Genomic DNA, 16,445 nt, shown 5'->3' on the forward strand with positions numbered 1-16,445 from the left:
CGTCATGGAGTCCAGGCACTCTGTCGGCCAATTCCTTATGCCATCCGATTCGGCATGAGGGTCCTGGGAAAAATGGTGGCAGCAATGGAGGCCAGCTTCTCCTCCGTCCCCTGCAGCGTGCGCTTTTGGCAACCTGGGACAAGAGCCCGTTTTCTTGTGACCGCCCATGCCGTCTGTCCGCTCGGGTCAGGCAGGCACTCAGGTGGTGGATGTTGAGCTCTCCCCTCCTTAAGGGGAAGTCCTTTCTCCCGGACAATTGGCTGGTCACTACCGACGCCAGTCTCCTTGGCTGGGGAGCTGTTTTCCGTCACCACATGGCTCAAGGGCGTTGGTCGCCTCAGAAATCACGCCTGCCAGTCAACCTCTTAGAAATGCGGGCAGTTTGGTTGGCTTTGTGGTGCTTCCATCATCTGCTGGCGGGTCGCCCCATCCGAATTCAGTCGGACAATGCCGTGGCTTATATAATTCACCAAGGGGGCACCCGTAGCAGGGCAGCCATGCGCGAAGTAGAACACATTCTCCGCTGGGCCGAGAGAAACCTCTCAGTGATCTCAGCAGTTAACATTCCAGGCGTACAGAACTGGGCGGCAGTTTCTCAGCCGGCAGGGTCTTGCCTCGGGGGAGTGGTCTCTCCATCCAGACATTTTTCAACAGATTTGTCAGCGCTGGGGAACCCCGGATGTGGATCTGATGGCCTCCAGGTTAAACACCAAGGTGCCCGTGTTTGTTGCTCGGTCCCGGGACCCAAAGGCCATCGGCATGGATGCCTTGGTTCTTCCATGGAATCAGTTTCAGCTACTGTACGTGTTTCCCCCTTTACCACTGCATCCAAAAGTCATCAGGAAGATCAAGTCTGAAGGGGTCCCTGTAATCCTAGTCGCCCCAGACTGGCTTCGTCGGAAATGGTACGCAGAGCTAGTGCAACAAGTTGCGGAGGTCCTTGGTGGCTACCAGATCGCCCGACCTACTTTCCCAGGGTCTGATCTACCAGCAGAACTCAGAGGCCCTGTTTAATGGCCTGGCCGTTGAATCCTGACCCAGGCCGGGGATGTAGTTACCACGATGATTAGCGCTCGAACGCCCGTCTCGGCGCCCATCTATCACTACACCACGCAAAAAAAACCTTCCAGGGGCAGAGACCACGGTCATACTCCGCTCATTTTTACCATTCCCAACATTTTAAAATTTCTTTAAGCTGGCTTTGACTCGGGTCTAGGGCTGAGCTCCCTCAAAGAAAAGATCTCAGCCATGTCCATCCTATTTCAGCGCAGGATTGCTTCCAATCTGCAAGTGAAAACTTTAATTCAGGGGGGCTCCCTATAGAGCTCCCCTGGATGCCTGGGAGCTTAACCTGGTCCTAGGTGTTCTACAGGAATCTCCCTTGGAACCACTGCAGGATGTCTCGTTAACGCACCTCTCATGGAGGGTCGTTTTTCTCATTGCGATAACGTCAATCAGGTGGGTTTCGGAGTTGGCTGCTCTATCCTGCCAAGCCCCGTTTCTGACTTTTCACCGGGACAAAGTGGTTCTCAAGCCAGCCCCTCCTTTTCTGCCAAAGGTCGTTTTCTCTCTTCACATTAATGAGGACATTGTCCTACCCTCGTTTTGTCCGGCACCGGTACACCGTATGGAAAAGGCCCTTCACACTTTAGATCTAGTAAGAGCTCTCAGGAGGTATGTGTCATGGACAGCATCCTTTCGCCAGACGGACGCGCTGTTCGTGCTCCCTGAGGGTCACAGAAAGGGACTCGCTGCTTCAAAGTCGACGATAGCCAGGTGGATTCATTCGGCTATTCAGGAATCTTACCACGTCAGAGGCAAACCGATTCCAGCAGGGATCAGGACACACTCCACGCGGTCGGTGGGCACATCTTGGGCCCTTCTGCACCAGGCATCATCAGAGCTGGTTTGCAAGGCTGCAACCTGGTCTAGCCTGCATACATTTACAAAGCACTATAATATACACACTCAGACCTCAGCAGATGCGAGTCTGGGCAGAAGAATTCTGCAGGCAGCGATAGCACACCTATAAACAGTTGGTATTTGTGGCTTAATCCGTTGGGTCAGTTTCCCACCCAGGGACTGCTTTGGGACGTCCCATGGTCCTGTGTCCCCCAATGAGGCGAAGGAGAAACAGGGATTTTTGTGAGTACTCACCATAAAATCCTTTTCTCCGAGACTCTCATTGAGGAACACAGCACCCACCCTATTGGCCTGATGGCTTTTTTTTTGATGGTTGAGGTTTTTTTGACATGTACCTGTGTTAGTTGATTCTGTTCTCCTAATGCTTTTGCACTGAACTAGTTCACTTGTAGCCAGCATGAGGGTATATAATGCAGAGGAGGAGCTAACCTTTTTTGTGTTCACTTAGTGTCAGCCTCCTAGCGGCAGCAGCATACACCAATGGTCCTGTGTCCCCCTCAATGAGTGTCTTGGAGAAAATGATTTTACGGTGAGTACCCACAAAAATCCTTGTTTCATTAGCTAACAATCCATAAAATTAATTAATGGTTGTATTAAGATGGGCACATAGTTTAAAAGTAAAGCATTAACCCTGAGTGTTCAGAGTTTTTTTTTTTTTTTTTTAATTCCATGGTTCCAGAGATATGGACTTTTTCATTTAGTGCTTTTTATGACTTTCACTAGTTCTTATGGTATTCTATGGGGGGTATCTTTAAGCTACACTGCATAATTGCTGTGAAAGCTACGCCCCCTTGAAAAAGACCATAAAAATTATCATGTTGATGGAAAAAATATTGTACATGTTGGATTGCAATATACCCATTTTTTTTGTTCTACTGAGATACAAGGCCTTGCCAGAAATGTCAGCAAACCAGCAAACTTTTTATGGAAGTTTGGAGAACTTATGTCTAGCGTTAAAGTTTTGTGACACCTACACTTTGCTTTCAAATTCTGTTTACCACTTGCTGCTTTCTTAGTCTGTGTTCCGATAGCTACAGTGAGGTATGAAGGACAAGTATTTTATTAGGAAAAGTCACTCAATGGTACATACCGTAAATTGCTTTCATCCACACCGCCACTGGTTTCAAACCACTGATCTAATATATGAGTATTGGCTTTTTTCTAAACTGTTGCTGTTGGAAAAGGCAGTGAGGAGCATTGTCACAGACTGCTCCTCTCTATGTGCCATACATATGCCCAATACATACAGTGCATATGGAACTAGTATTAGTTAATAAGTGCTAATGTGAAGAAAAATTATCACAAGTCTAACTGATTTGCAACTACTTTGTTCCCCATAGGTACGACATTGGCGTTAATTGTTCTGGCTTTGGGCTTTTTATTATCTGCTCAAGTCTCACCTCCTGTAACCTTCACACCAACAGATCCTGCCAGTCAAAACTCTACTTGCACCAAATATAGGTGACTGTCATATGCATGCAATTGTCTCACTTCTGTTGAATATGCAAAATATGTGTTACGTCAGTCTATAACTGCCCCTACAGCATGAAGAATACATTGAAAATACGATCAGTGTGATTGACTCGTTGCAAAATATGTGTTACGTCAGTCTATAACTGCCCCTACAGCATGAAGAATACATTGAAAATACGATCAGTGTGATTGACTCGTTGCAAAATATGTGTTACGTCAGTCTATAACTGCCCCTACAGCATGAAGAATACATTGAAAATACAATCAGTGTGATTGACTCGTTTGGCCCATCTATAGAGTACTAGATGCCACCAGAAATAATAGCGATCCACGCTATGCTATGATATACAAGCAAACATAAATCAGTGTCTTAATAATTACTATTTCTTTTTTTTTATCCTTTTTGCAGCTTTTGTAATGGATGTATGCTGGATCCCAACTGTGGGTTTTGCTATAAAGTGAATGGTTCAAACATTGTTGATTCATCTTGCATTCCGGTAGATCCAAAAATGACTGCGCAGTCAGCATGGGGCAGGTAATCTTTTCTTCTGCATACTTGAATTCTGTATTTTAACTTATAGTAAAAGCAGTTTAAAGGGAATCTGTCAGCAGGTTTTGCTACCTCATCTGAGAGCATCATAATGTAGGAAAATAGATCTTGATGCCAGTGATTTATCACTGTTTACTGGGGACAGCAGTTGTGATACAATCAGAGTTCTTAGATGCTGCATGTAGCAGAGCTCAGAAAGCTAACCCCCTCCTACATCACAGCTTTCTGTGCACATTGTCTATAGACAGTGAGCTGCTTATCCCAGAAGGGGGTAGGTAGTCAGGGCGATGATAATGTCCTAGTCATAAAACCTTCATTGTAGGTAAACCGCACACAATCTGATAAGTGACACATCGCTGAAATCAGTGTTTTAACCCCTACCTCATGCTATCCTCTTATTACATAGCAAAAAACCTGATAGAGTCCCTTTAAATGAAAGCTAAAAATAAAGTATAAAGATCAACCTGCACTACCATAATTATCCATAATAACCAAGTCTTCATTCACAATACTTTTCTTTCATGTAGACAAATAGAAACCGATACACATTATATACACACGTGGTCAAAATTGTTTGTACCCCTCGTTTAATGACAGTAAAACCCACAATGGTCACAGAAATAATTTGAATCTGACAATAGTAATAATAAATAAAAGATCTATGAAAATTAACAAATGAAAGTCAGACATGGCTTTTCAACCATGCTTCCACAGAATTAAAAAATAAAAAAAATAAAACTCATGAAATAGGCCTGGACAGAAATGATGATACCCCTGAAAATAATATGACAAAAGGGACATGTTAAATCACGGTGTGTCCACTAACTAGCATCACAGGTATCTACAATCTTGGAATCAGTGAGTGGGCCTGTATATATGGCTACAGATACTCACTATGCTGTTTGATGACATTGAGTGTATCACACTCAACATGGACCAGAGGAAGCGAAGGAAAGAGTTGTCTCAGGAGATTAGAAAGAAAATTATTCAGAAATTTAAGATGCATGGGACTGTAGCCAACATCCCTGGACGTGGCTGCAGGAGGAAAATTGATGACAAATCAAAGAGATGGATAATACGAATGTTAACAAAAGAGCCCAGAAAAAATTCTAAACAGATTAAAGGTGAACTTCAAGCTCAAGGAACATCAGTCTGTAGCGCTATAGCATGCAAACTTAAATATGAAAATTGAATTGCATTACTGCCTAGAAATATGAAAAACTGAGAATGCTTAGCGCATAAATTGGCCAATTCATATGTACCTGGCAGCCACGTTAAGGCGATTCTCTTTGCCAGGACCTAATGCCAATCCTCTCTTACACAGTCTACATCTCTCTGGGAACCAAGAGAGGATTCACATTACGTTGGCGACTCTGGGTAAGGACCTGTTCAGATCTGATTTATGTTTGGATGTGACAGTCAGTTTTTTTGATATTTGTATGTATTAGCCTTCTGACTGAGCACTCCGCCCCTTAGCCTTAGGTGTTTTTAATTGCAGCAGGATTCCACCCCTCCACAGAGATATAGACTTCAGTCCAAGAGAGGATTCACATTAGGTTCCGAGAGGTTAGGTTAGGTTTTATATGAGACCATATGCAACTCTCAGAAGAAAAATGAAGCTTGAAATCAGTTTAACATTACCCTTTTTTTCAGATGTACAAATGAAACCAAATCAAAATCTGGATCATATTGGGCTTATAATTACTGTCCGACATCATATTCATGGACTGTGCTCCTTGGATTAATATTGTACTTGTCTTTCTTTGCACCAGGTAAGCGATCTTGACAGTGTCATAATTTTCCATAGATTCTACCAATAAACAAATGAGGATTCTGCAAATATTACATAATGCTCAGTTTCCTAATGCAATGCTTTGCTACGAAAATCCTCATTTGCTTTTCCTGAAACGGAGCATATTTTTTTGTGAATGAAATTATAGGAAATTGCTTTCCTATTTGGTGAAATAGCACAGATCCCATCTAAAGCCACTTTTATAAAACCATCGATTTGACTTTTTAATTTTAAATGATTAGTGGGTTTAGGTGGATTTTTTGGAATATGTTGTATGCTTCCTGCTGGGAATATAAATCACTTTTTGCTAAAAAATCTGGAAGAGCAGAAAACATGTCTACATATAACTATTTTTCATGTATAATAGTAAATCTACCTCCTTGTGTCATGCAAATGGTGCTAGTGGAGGAGATCTGTGCAGTGAAATGCCAAATCCTTTCAACAAAAACTCCCAAAGATGATGGATCCCATATAAGAGTACCTGCAAGCTATTATACTGGTCCTAGTGGTGCTTCTTAAAATGGTGTATATTTATTTTTAGTAAAATTAACATTTTTTTTAATTATAAGTAAAAAAAAAATAGACACTAGGCACCTCCACTCTATGGTAAACTGCAACACTAGATAAAATGGACACCTGTAGACCGTCTAGTTTAAATAATATACCATCTATATATATAATATATAATTGTTTAAGGGTCACTTCCGTCTGTCTGTCCTTCTGTCTGTCTGTCTGTCACAGACATTCATTGGTCGTGGCCTCTGTCTGTCATGGAATCCAAGTCGCTGATTGGTCGTGGCAAAACAGCCTCGACCAATCAGCGACAGGCACAGTCCGGAAGAAAATGGCCGCTCCTTCCTCCCCGCAGTCAGTGCCCCCTCCGTACTCCCCTCCGGTCACAGTGCCTGCTCCGTACTCCCCTCCGGTCATAGCGCCTGCTCCGTACTCCCCTCCGGTCACAGCGCCTGCTCCGTACTCCCCTCCGATCACAGCGCCCGCTCCGTACTCCCCTCCGGTCACAGCACCCGCTCCGTACTCCCCTCCAGTCACAGTGCCCGCTCCGTACTCCCCTCCGGTCACAGCGCCCGCTCCGTACTCCCCTCCAGTCACAGCGCTCGCTCCGTACTCCCCTCCGTTCAGCGCTCACACAGGGTTAATGGCAGCGTTGACCGCGATGTAACACACTCGGTTAACGCTGCTATTAACCCTGTGTGACCAACTTTTTACTATTCATGCTGCCTATGCAGCATGAATAGTAAAAATATCTAATGTTAAATATAATAATAAAAAAAAAATAGTTACATACTAACCCTCCAGTGGCCCCCCGGATCGAAGCGGCCGGTTACCGATGCTCCTCGCGACGCCCCGGTGACCGCTGCATGCAGTGCGGTCTCGCGAGATGATGACGTGTGGTCTCGCGAGACCGCTAAGTCATCATCTCGCAAGACTGCAATGCAATCTTCAGACCGGAGTGCGCGAGGAGCATCGGTAACTAAACGCTTCGATCCGGAGGCTCCAGAAGGTGAGTATGTAACTATTTTTTATGTTAATTATTTTTTTAACAGGGATATGGTGCATACTACGTGACTGGCCAATATACTACTTGACTGGGCAAAATGCTATGTGGCTGGGCAATATGCTATGTGGCTGGGCAATATACTACGTGGCTGGGCAATATACTATGGCTGGGCAATATACTACATGACTGGGCAATATACTACGTGGCTGGGCAATATACTACGTGACTGGGCAATATACTACATGACTGGGCAATATACTATGAGGCTGGGCAATATACTATGAGGCTGGGCAATATACTATGAGGCTGGGCAATATACTATGTGGCTGGGCAATATACTATGTGACTGGGCAATATACTACGTGGGCTGCGCAATATAGTACGTGGCTGGGCAATATACGTGGGCTGCACAATATACTACGTGGGCTGGGCAATATACTACGTGGCTGGACAATATACTACATGGGCTGCGCAATATACTACCTGGCTGGACAATATACTAAGTGGGCTGCGCAATATACTACGTGGGCTGCGCAATATACTACGTGGCTGGGCAATATACGTGGGCTGCACAATATACTACGTGGCTGGACAATATACTACATGGGCTGCGCAATATACTACGTGGCTGGACAATATACTAAGTGGGCTGCGCAATATACTACGTGGGCTGCGCAATATACTACGTGGGCTGTGTAATATACTACGTGGGCTGCGCAATATACTACGTGGGCTGCGCAATATAAAACGTGGGCTGCGCAATATAAAACGTGGGCTGCGCAATATACAATGTGGGCCGGGCAATATACAACGTGGGCTGCGCAATGTACTATGTAGGCTGCGCAATATACAACATTGGGCTGCGCAATATACAACGTGGGCTGTGCAATGTACAACGTGGGCTGGGCAATATACAACGTGGGCAGCGCAATATACAACATGAACTGCGCAATATACAACGTGGGCTGGGCAATATACAACGTGGGCTGCACAATATACTACTTGGGCTGCGCAATATACAACATGCGCTGCGCAATGTACTATGTGGACTGGGCAATATACTACGTGGGCTGCACAATATACAACGTGTACTGTGTGGGCTGCGCAATGTACTGCGTGGGCTGTGCTATACACACATATTCTAGAATACCCGATGCGTTAGAATCGGGCCACCATCTAGTTCTAAATAATCTGTTTGCTTGAATACCAGCTGTTAACCTTGGAGTTAACAGGAAGATTTGAATCAACCATAACCCCAAGACAGCGGGTGTGCTGCCCAAGAGTTGTGATGCCACTAAAATTGAAATATCAGGCTTAGGAAAGTTAGTAGATGGTAAATCCATTTAAAGATCCATTTTTAAGAGTCCTTTTTGGTTAATTAGTGACTGGTAGTTTGTAGTAGTGCAAGACTTAAGGCCCCCATACAAACACTAATGCCAGGCAAACCCACCAACATTGACGGGTTTGACCGACAGTCTACTGTGTATGGTAACATCCCAACTATCCCCTAACATGTTGGGGAACACAACGATTTAGCATGTCCAATTCTGGACTGTCGATCCTTTTGGTCTCTGAGAGATAATCAGCCACCAGAATTGTGTGCCAGCATCTCTCTCACAGTGAATATAGCATCACTGATCCAGCTGAACCGTCATATGTATGGGAGAGTCAAGAGGGAGCTGTTGCCCGGATAATGGTTATCTAAAGTGTACAGTATGAGGGGCTGGAGGTCCCTACTAAATGCTTTGTTGTTTTTAGGTATGGGACCAATGCCATGGACGGTCAATTCTGAAATCTACCCATTGTGGGCAAGAAGCACAGGAAACGCATGTTCCTCTGGCGTTAACTGGATTTTTAATGTGGTGATCTCCCTCACGTTTTTGCACACAGCAGAATATCTGACGTACTATGGTAAGCACTGCATTACTGTGGAATCACATGCACAGTTACACAACATATGTGCCCTAGTTTCTGATGAAGAGAATTCATTCATTACATGGCTAAGATCTCCACATGACAAATTAACTACAGCTGCCATCCTTATGAAAAATGTTTTATCATAATCACCTAAACATTTACCTTCTTTACCAGTTAAAACATGTTGGCTGGTATAAGCTTTTAAAATCACAGGTCTTTAGGCACCTTACATTTTAGTTATCTTACTCGTGTGTTGGTACAGGTAAATTCACACCAACATATTCTCAGTCCGAGTGCTGTTGGTGAAAACAAAATGACCTCACACGGACAGCACTAGGAACATTGTTATTCAATCAGGCTGTTCAGATGACTGCTTATTCACATTGACCAACTGTCCACAAAAAAAATCACAGTGTGCACTAGTCTTTTCTGTATTTTGGGTGACACTTGCATATTCAAGTCAATTAGTGAGCAAAAAAACGCAATCCAATATGGATCAACCGCGTAGCATCTGATTTTTCCAGATGTATTGCAGTTCTTAAAGAGAGCCGGTTATCTGAATTATGTTAAATAATTATATGGCCGTAATGGCGCTGTTATACCGCAGCTCCTTTGTGTTTGTACAAGCCTCCTTTTTTAAAGTTTGCGCTAGCACTGCCCTTGCTACAGGCTGCAATTGTGCACATTCATCTCCCAGCAGTATTCAGCAAAATGGCACCTGTGATGGTACATGCAGAGATTGACATGCTATGGTCTTAAGCAAATTGGTGTCGGCACAATTGATGAAGACCGCCATGAGATAAATGTGCGCAAGCGTCACCCATGGGAAGGGTGGCGCTACTGCGAACTTTAAAAATGGAGGCTCATACAAATGCGGGGGGCCTAGGAAGAGCCAAAAACCCAACCCACAGTCCCGCCCCAGGGCATGAAAAGAATACTGCACCAAAACTTCTAACATACAGATTTCTTCCCTACAAATATCAACTAAATTAGTATAACAGCGCCCTTATGGCCATACTTTTACTTTAACATAGTAAATTGTGATAACAGGTCCCCTTTAACACCTTCAGCCTTGAGCTTGTTTTCACCTTCCTCACCATTTTGCAATTCTAAACAGTTTCACTTTATTTGGTAATAACTTCTCAACAGATCCCAGCGATTCTGAGGTAGTTTTTTTTCGTGACTTATTGTACTAAATTTTGGTCGATATGATTTGCGTTCATTTACAAAAATATTGAAAATTTGCCATATAATGTGCAAATATCACAATTTTCAAACTTTGAATTATTATGTCTTTAAACCAATTAGTTGTACCTCACAAAATAGTTAATAAATAACATTTCCCAAATGTCTACTTTAGGCTACGTTCACATTTGCGGCCAGCGCCGCAGCGTCGGGCGCCGCAGCGGCGCCGCATGCGTCATGCGCCCCTATATTTAACATGGGGGCGCATGGACATGCGGCGCACTTGCGTTTTGCGCCGCATGCGTCGCTGCGGCGCCCGCGTCGGGGCGCAGAGGACGCAGCAAGTTGCATTTTTGCTGCGTCCAAATTCAATGAAAAAAACGACGCATGCGGCGCAAAACGCAGCGTTGTGCATGCGTTTTGCTGCGTTTTTGTTTGCGTTGTGCGCTGCGGCGCCGACGCTGCGGCGCACAACGCAAATGTGAACGTAGCCTTACATCAGCATAATTTTTGGATCATAATTTTTTTTTGTTAGGAAGCTAAAATGGTTAAAAGTTAAGCAGCAATTTTTCCAAGAAAATGTAAAAAAAACAAATTTTTTAGGGACCACATCACATTTGAAGTGAATTTGTGGGGCCTTTGTGACAGAAAATACCCCAAACTGACACCATTTTTAAAAACTGCACCCCTCAAAGTGCTCAAAACCACATTCAAAAAGTTTATTAGGCTATGTGCACACGTTGCGGAATGGGGTGCAGAATTTTCTGCGGAATTGATGCGGATTTTCTGAGGCTTTTACCACTGCGGATTTCTATAATGGAAGGGTGCAGAAACGCTGCAGATCCGCACAATGTCGCATTTTCCCTGGTCGTCACTTCTACAGATGTCCTTGTATGTCTGTTGGTGGACATGTCTTTTTTCTTTTTCTTTCTTACCTCTAGGATGACCCATTATTGTTTTGACAAATTATTGTATTATTTCATGTCATTTATTTTATTTTTGTTGTTTCTGCGTATTTCTATTCTCTACAGCGAACACGTGATAAAGGCTCTGGATGAGCCGAAACGTTGTTAATCGCATATGCTGTAATATTCTGTTACGCTCCCAATAAACTGATATAATCTTTTGCATAACTGATCTACTAGAGAGTGCGGTGAATTTAGTAACAAAGGGAATATAAGGGTGCTGTTATGATTTCCATAAAAACACATTACCAGTTAGTAATAAACGTGATTTCCGGTCATCCATGACAGCACCAACGAGAGAATTACGTAGAATTGCTCAATTACGGAGGGACCACAGCCTGTAGAACCCTCTTCCCAAACGTGAGATCAGAAGAGGCAAAGAGATCCAGTCTATAGTGGCTATAAAAGGCAGAAGATGACGACCACGTAGCTGCCTTACAGATCTGTTCTATGGACATGTCTTCTCTGTCCAAGACGTTGCCATCGCTCTTGTAGAGTGGACCCTCAGGTTGTCAGGGACCGGTCTTCCTGTGCCTGTATAGGCCAATTTGATAGCCTCCCTTATCTACTTGGATAGGGTTCCTTTCGAGACTCTCATTCCTTTCCTAGAGCCTTGAAAGGAGATAAATAGAGCCCTATCCTTCCTCCAAGGTTTTGTTGCTAACAAATAGTGAAGAAAGGCACTTGCTGACGTCTAGGATGTGAAAATTCCATTTTCCTACTATTTCTAGGGTCAGGACAGACCTATGGAACTTAGATACTACATTAGGTAGATAGGCAGCGTCAGGTTTTAAGACTACTCTATCATCCATTACCATGGTAAGGGGAGGGTCTGCTGATAGAGCCTCTATATCAAGCACTCTTCGTGTGATGTTAGGGCTACTAAGAGTATAATCTTTAGGGTAATCACCTTTATGGGCCCTTCGGTTAACGGCTCAAAGGGTGGTTCTATCAAAGCATTCAAAACCAAGTTTAAGTCCATGGAGGGGCCCTGGCTACCAGGACTGTTCTGGATCTAACACATGCTTTAATAAACCTGACAACCCACTGATTACCCGCAAGGTTGCAATTATACAGAGCCCCTAAGGCCGAAACCTGGACTTTCAAGGTACTAACTGCCAGGCCTTGTTCCTGTCCCCTCTTAACCCTCCGTCAGGGGCAATATGTTTCATAACGATTTTAGGGGCATTGCGCCTCTCCGGCACAGGCTAGAAAATTGGCTATATTTTCCTTTTTTAAAAATTTCAATGCTCTAAATGTGATCAGTTACCATAATAGCAATGTAATAAATGAGAATACACATAATCAGGTGTAAAAAAAAATGTTTAATAACCAGAAAAGTAATATGTTTCTATGTCTTGAGCATCCTCCTCACTCTCTCCATCTTGACCTGTATCAGGCACATCTGGACATTCTTCCACATCGTCTTCTGAAGCAATGTCACTTTCTTCCCCTAAATCTTCTAGCTGTAAGGGGTCTATCTCATCATCAAGCAGTATATTTTGCACTTGCTCAACATGAAGGGCATTGGACAATTCAAATATTCTCCTTGCCATTTCAGAAGAAAAGCTGAAGAAAGAGAGAGAATATGTGTTAGGGTGCAATGTGCCTGAGAAGCACACTGTTATTTCTAACAAAACCTTCTATGACAAATCCACAAATTTAGCACTAGCTATTCATAAAACAAGCTAAAAAAACAATTGGGATGAATAAAAACAGCAAATTCTAATCGTCAAAGGTGTGACGCATTCAGGGGCAATGAGCCTGAGAAGCCAAAACACTGATATCTGATCTCCTGCAGCTCTGCAGCACAAGAGGCTTTGCAGGTTTCACACAGCCTTTAAAGTTAGGAAGGTACTGGGAGGATGGTGTTTCCCAGACAAACCACTGAAAATAGAGAAATGAAACTAAGTGAGCTGCGCCTGTCAGATCAGTTGAGCCTGACGGAGGGTTAAGGAACTCCAGGATTTGTCTTAGGGGCACCATTCCTTCCAGAGTACAGCCCATGGATGACAAGAATTTTTTACAAGTCCAACCATAAATCTTTGTAGTGACAGGCTCCCTACTAGCAAGCAAGGTAGAGACCAGGTTGGGAGACAACCCATTACCCTCTAGCACTGGCCTCAACTTCCAGGCTTTTAAGTGCAGCCCAGTCACCTGAGGATGGAATACAGGCCCCTGAGCTAGAAGGTCTGGGATCTCTTTAAGGACCCATGGTTCCGTGACTGACATGTTCCTCAGCCAAAAGAACCAGGGCCTCTTGGGCCAAGAGATAGCTATGAGCACTACTCTTACTCTGTCCTGCCTGATCTTCCTGAAAACTGCTGCAATTAGACAAATTGGGGGAAAGGCGTAGGCCATGGTGAAGTCCCATCTGATCCGAAAGGCATCCAACACCTGAGGATTTTCTTTTGGATCCAGGGAGCACAACCTCTCTGCTTTGCTGTTCTGCCGAAAAGCGAAAAGGTCGATCTCTCGACACCCTCACATGGACACTAACTGCCTGAATATTGAACCCCAGGAGAGACATAGGGTTCCTGAGGGACATTAACTAATCTTGTATTGACCTGGAGAGGAGACTGAGTATTTTTTCCTTTTTTTGATCTGGCAGACGACACGCATTCTGGCATGAGTCGAGTAAGGAGCCGTAACCTCCTCTATTATTTTCGTGAACACACGAGGAGCTACCGCCAGGCCAAAAGGGAGAGACCTTTACTGGAAGTGCCTTGTGGTGCCCCCTACTGGTACTGCTACTCTGACAAACTACTGAAAAGCTACGTGTATTGGCACGTAGTAATACGCGTAGTTCAGGTCCAGGATGACCATATAGCAACCAGGAAAGGGCAAATGCATCGCTGATTTTATTAATTTCATCTTGAACTTGGGAATCTTCAAGAACTTATTCAGGCCCTTCAGGTTGAAAATTGTTCTATATGAGTGATCCAGCTACCTTTTTAGAAATAGGGGAGAATAGAAGCCTTTCCCTTCTTCTCCTGCTGGAACATTCTGCAGAATGTTTTTCTCTAGGAGGCTTAGTACCTCTGATTCCAGTGCTACTTGCTCAGAGATGGATGCTCGTGGGGCAGTCACAATGACAATGTCTGGTGGATAGCTCCAGAACTCCAGCTTCAACCTTGATCTTACCAGGTTGAGAATCCAAGAGCTGGAGGATATTTTCTCCCAGGGTGGTAGGAAAAGGGAGAATCTTCTTCCCACCTGGTGTAATAAGTCATTTGGAGGGCTTCCTACCACCCTGGGAAGGATTACCGAATAGGTATCCCTTGCTCTTCCTTGGTTGATCCTCCTTTCTCCTGTTTTCTGTGGTCTGTCTCTTTCGGCTGTATTTCTTCCTTCGATAGGACTGCCTGGAGAACCAGAAGGGAGGTTTTGGGACCCTTTCTTCTTAGCAGCTTTTTCTAAGATCTCATCCAAAGCTGAACCGAATAAGTATTGACCTTCACAAGGGAGAGAACAGTTTCCCTTTTGGTTGTATTATCCCTGGACAACCTTTTAACCAGACTGCTCTCCGTCCTGCGTTTGATAATGCATCAGATCTTGAGGCCTGTCTGGCTGAGTCGGCCGATGCGTCCGATAAGAAGGCCGCCGCTGAGTTGGTTACTGGGAGCGTGGCCAAAATGGAGTCTCTGGATGAATTTTCCCTCAGCTGGTCTACCAATGCACAGGTTGCTGCGATGGCTGGCCTCAGTGCCCCTGCCAATGACTCCCAGGTAGCTTTAAGAAAGTTGTCAACCTTTCTATCGAGGGGGTCTTTCAGTAACCCTGCGTCTTCAAAGTGAAGGGATTGTCTTCTTGAGGATTCGGATATAGCAGCATCCAATTTGGGCTCTTTATTCCAGGACGAGGTAGACTTTCTCAAAGGGGTACGTCCTTTTAAAGGAGGATGGCAGGGGGGCTTTCCTATCTGGCTTTTCCCATTCTTTGTTAATGAGATTTATCAGTTTCTCATTCATAGGGAAGGATCTGCATTTTTTTGTGTCCAAGGTCCCACACATTACATCTTGGACAGACTTTTTGGCCTTCTGGTCGACCAGTCCCATTGTCGATGACGTGGGAGACACTTCAGCCCTATCCCTGCGTGGTGTTTACCCTGAAAGGGATTGGGACCTTAACGAGTTCTCTACCTCTGTCCAGATGAGGGTTCTTAGGGTGGAGAAGTCTGGGGTCTATTTGCCACTGTGTCATTAATACATGCTTGGCATAATTTTTTGGGCCATGTGCTAGCCAGACCCTGCCCGCACAGGCTCTGTGTTTTGATTTCCCTGTACATTTTCTAGGGGGATCCTATCAGAAAGGCAAGAGGACAGAGAAGGAGAGAGATTCACATTATTAAAATGACATTCTCGTAACTCACTCACCACTCAAGAGGAAATGGAAGGGTACCGGAACAGGAGGCAGGATGTCATCTGAAAGGTCTCCTTTAGAGACAGCGGGAATCTTCCATCCTGGTAGAGCTGTGCCGACTTGTGATAGAATCTTTGGACCTGCGTGCACCACTGGAGTGTCCAGAACTCCTATCCTGATGTGTCACATCTGATGTCAGAGTCGCTGCGGCCGCTATGGCTCCAAATGCTGCTGTGGCTGCAGTCCTTGCTGCTGCCACTGTGGAGGGGGCTGTTGTGCATCTATCTTTGCACTGGTGCCCCTGTCTGGCCGGCGATCTACCCTTAAGCATTGTGTTCTAGGGGATCTGCAGGTCGGCGAGCTCCTGCAGCTTCCGGTACCCACCCCAGAAGTGCTCCTGGTGAAAGTTCCCAGCCACGTCATCAGAGCTTCCAGTGTCCGGCCACGCTCTGACCACAAAGTGACACAAGGCTGCTGGCTAGCCATGGTGATGGCGCCGCAGACTCCCGCACAACCTGTGGCCGTGACCCCATCGAGCCCCTCCGCAGTGCTTCCAGCAGTCCCGGTACCGGCTGCAGTAGAGACGGTGCCCTGCCCCAACCGACCAGCCCAGGTCTGGGAACTTGCATTTCTTTGTCTTCTTTCTTCTGCCATCGTGCGGGATTGAAATTTCCCTCGTCAAGGACAGGAAACGATGCGGAGAGGTGAGCCACCCTTTTTATCTTGAAGGTTTCTTGTCCTTGAAGGGCGGATGCCCTC

General features: G+C 44.8%; 1 protein-coding gene across 1 annotated transcript in view; it reads left to right on the plus strand.

Annotated features, from left to right (window-relative positions):
* The window catches only part of SLC2A13 (solute carrier family 2 member 13), a 340,922-nt gene that overhangs the window by 312,158 nt on the left and 12,319 nt on the right, over positions 1 to 16,445 (plus strand). The window contains exons 6-9 of the mRNA XM_077264817.1: positions 3,264 to 3,384; positions 3,806 to 3,931; positions 5,600 to 5,718; positions 9,016 to 9,168. Of these exons, the coding sequence (XP_077120932.1) occupies positions 3,264 to 3,384; positions 3,806 to 3,931; positions 5,600 to 5,718; positions 9,016 to 9,168 (519 nt within the window). The remainder of the gene's footprint in view (positions 1 to 3,263; positions 3,385 to 3,805; positions 3,932 to 5,599; positions 5,719 to 9,015; positions 9,169 to 16,445) is intronic.

Source organism: Ranitomeya variabilis, chromosome 5, assembly GCF_051348905.1.
Source record: "Ranitomeya variabilis isolate aRanVar5 chromosome 5, aRanVar5.hap1, whole genome shotgun sequence".
NCBI classification, from domain to species: domain Eukaryota; kingdom Metazoa; phylum Chordata; class Amphibia; order Anura; family Dendrobatidae; genus Ranitomeya; species Ranitomeya variabilis.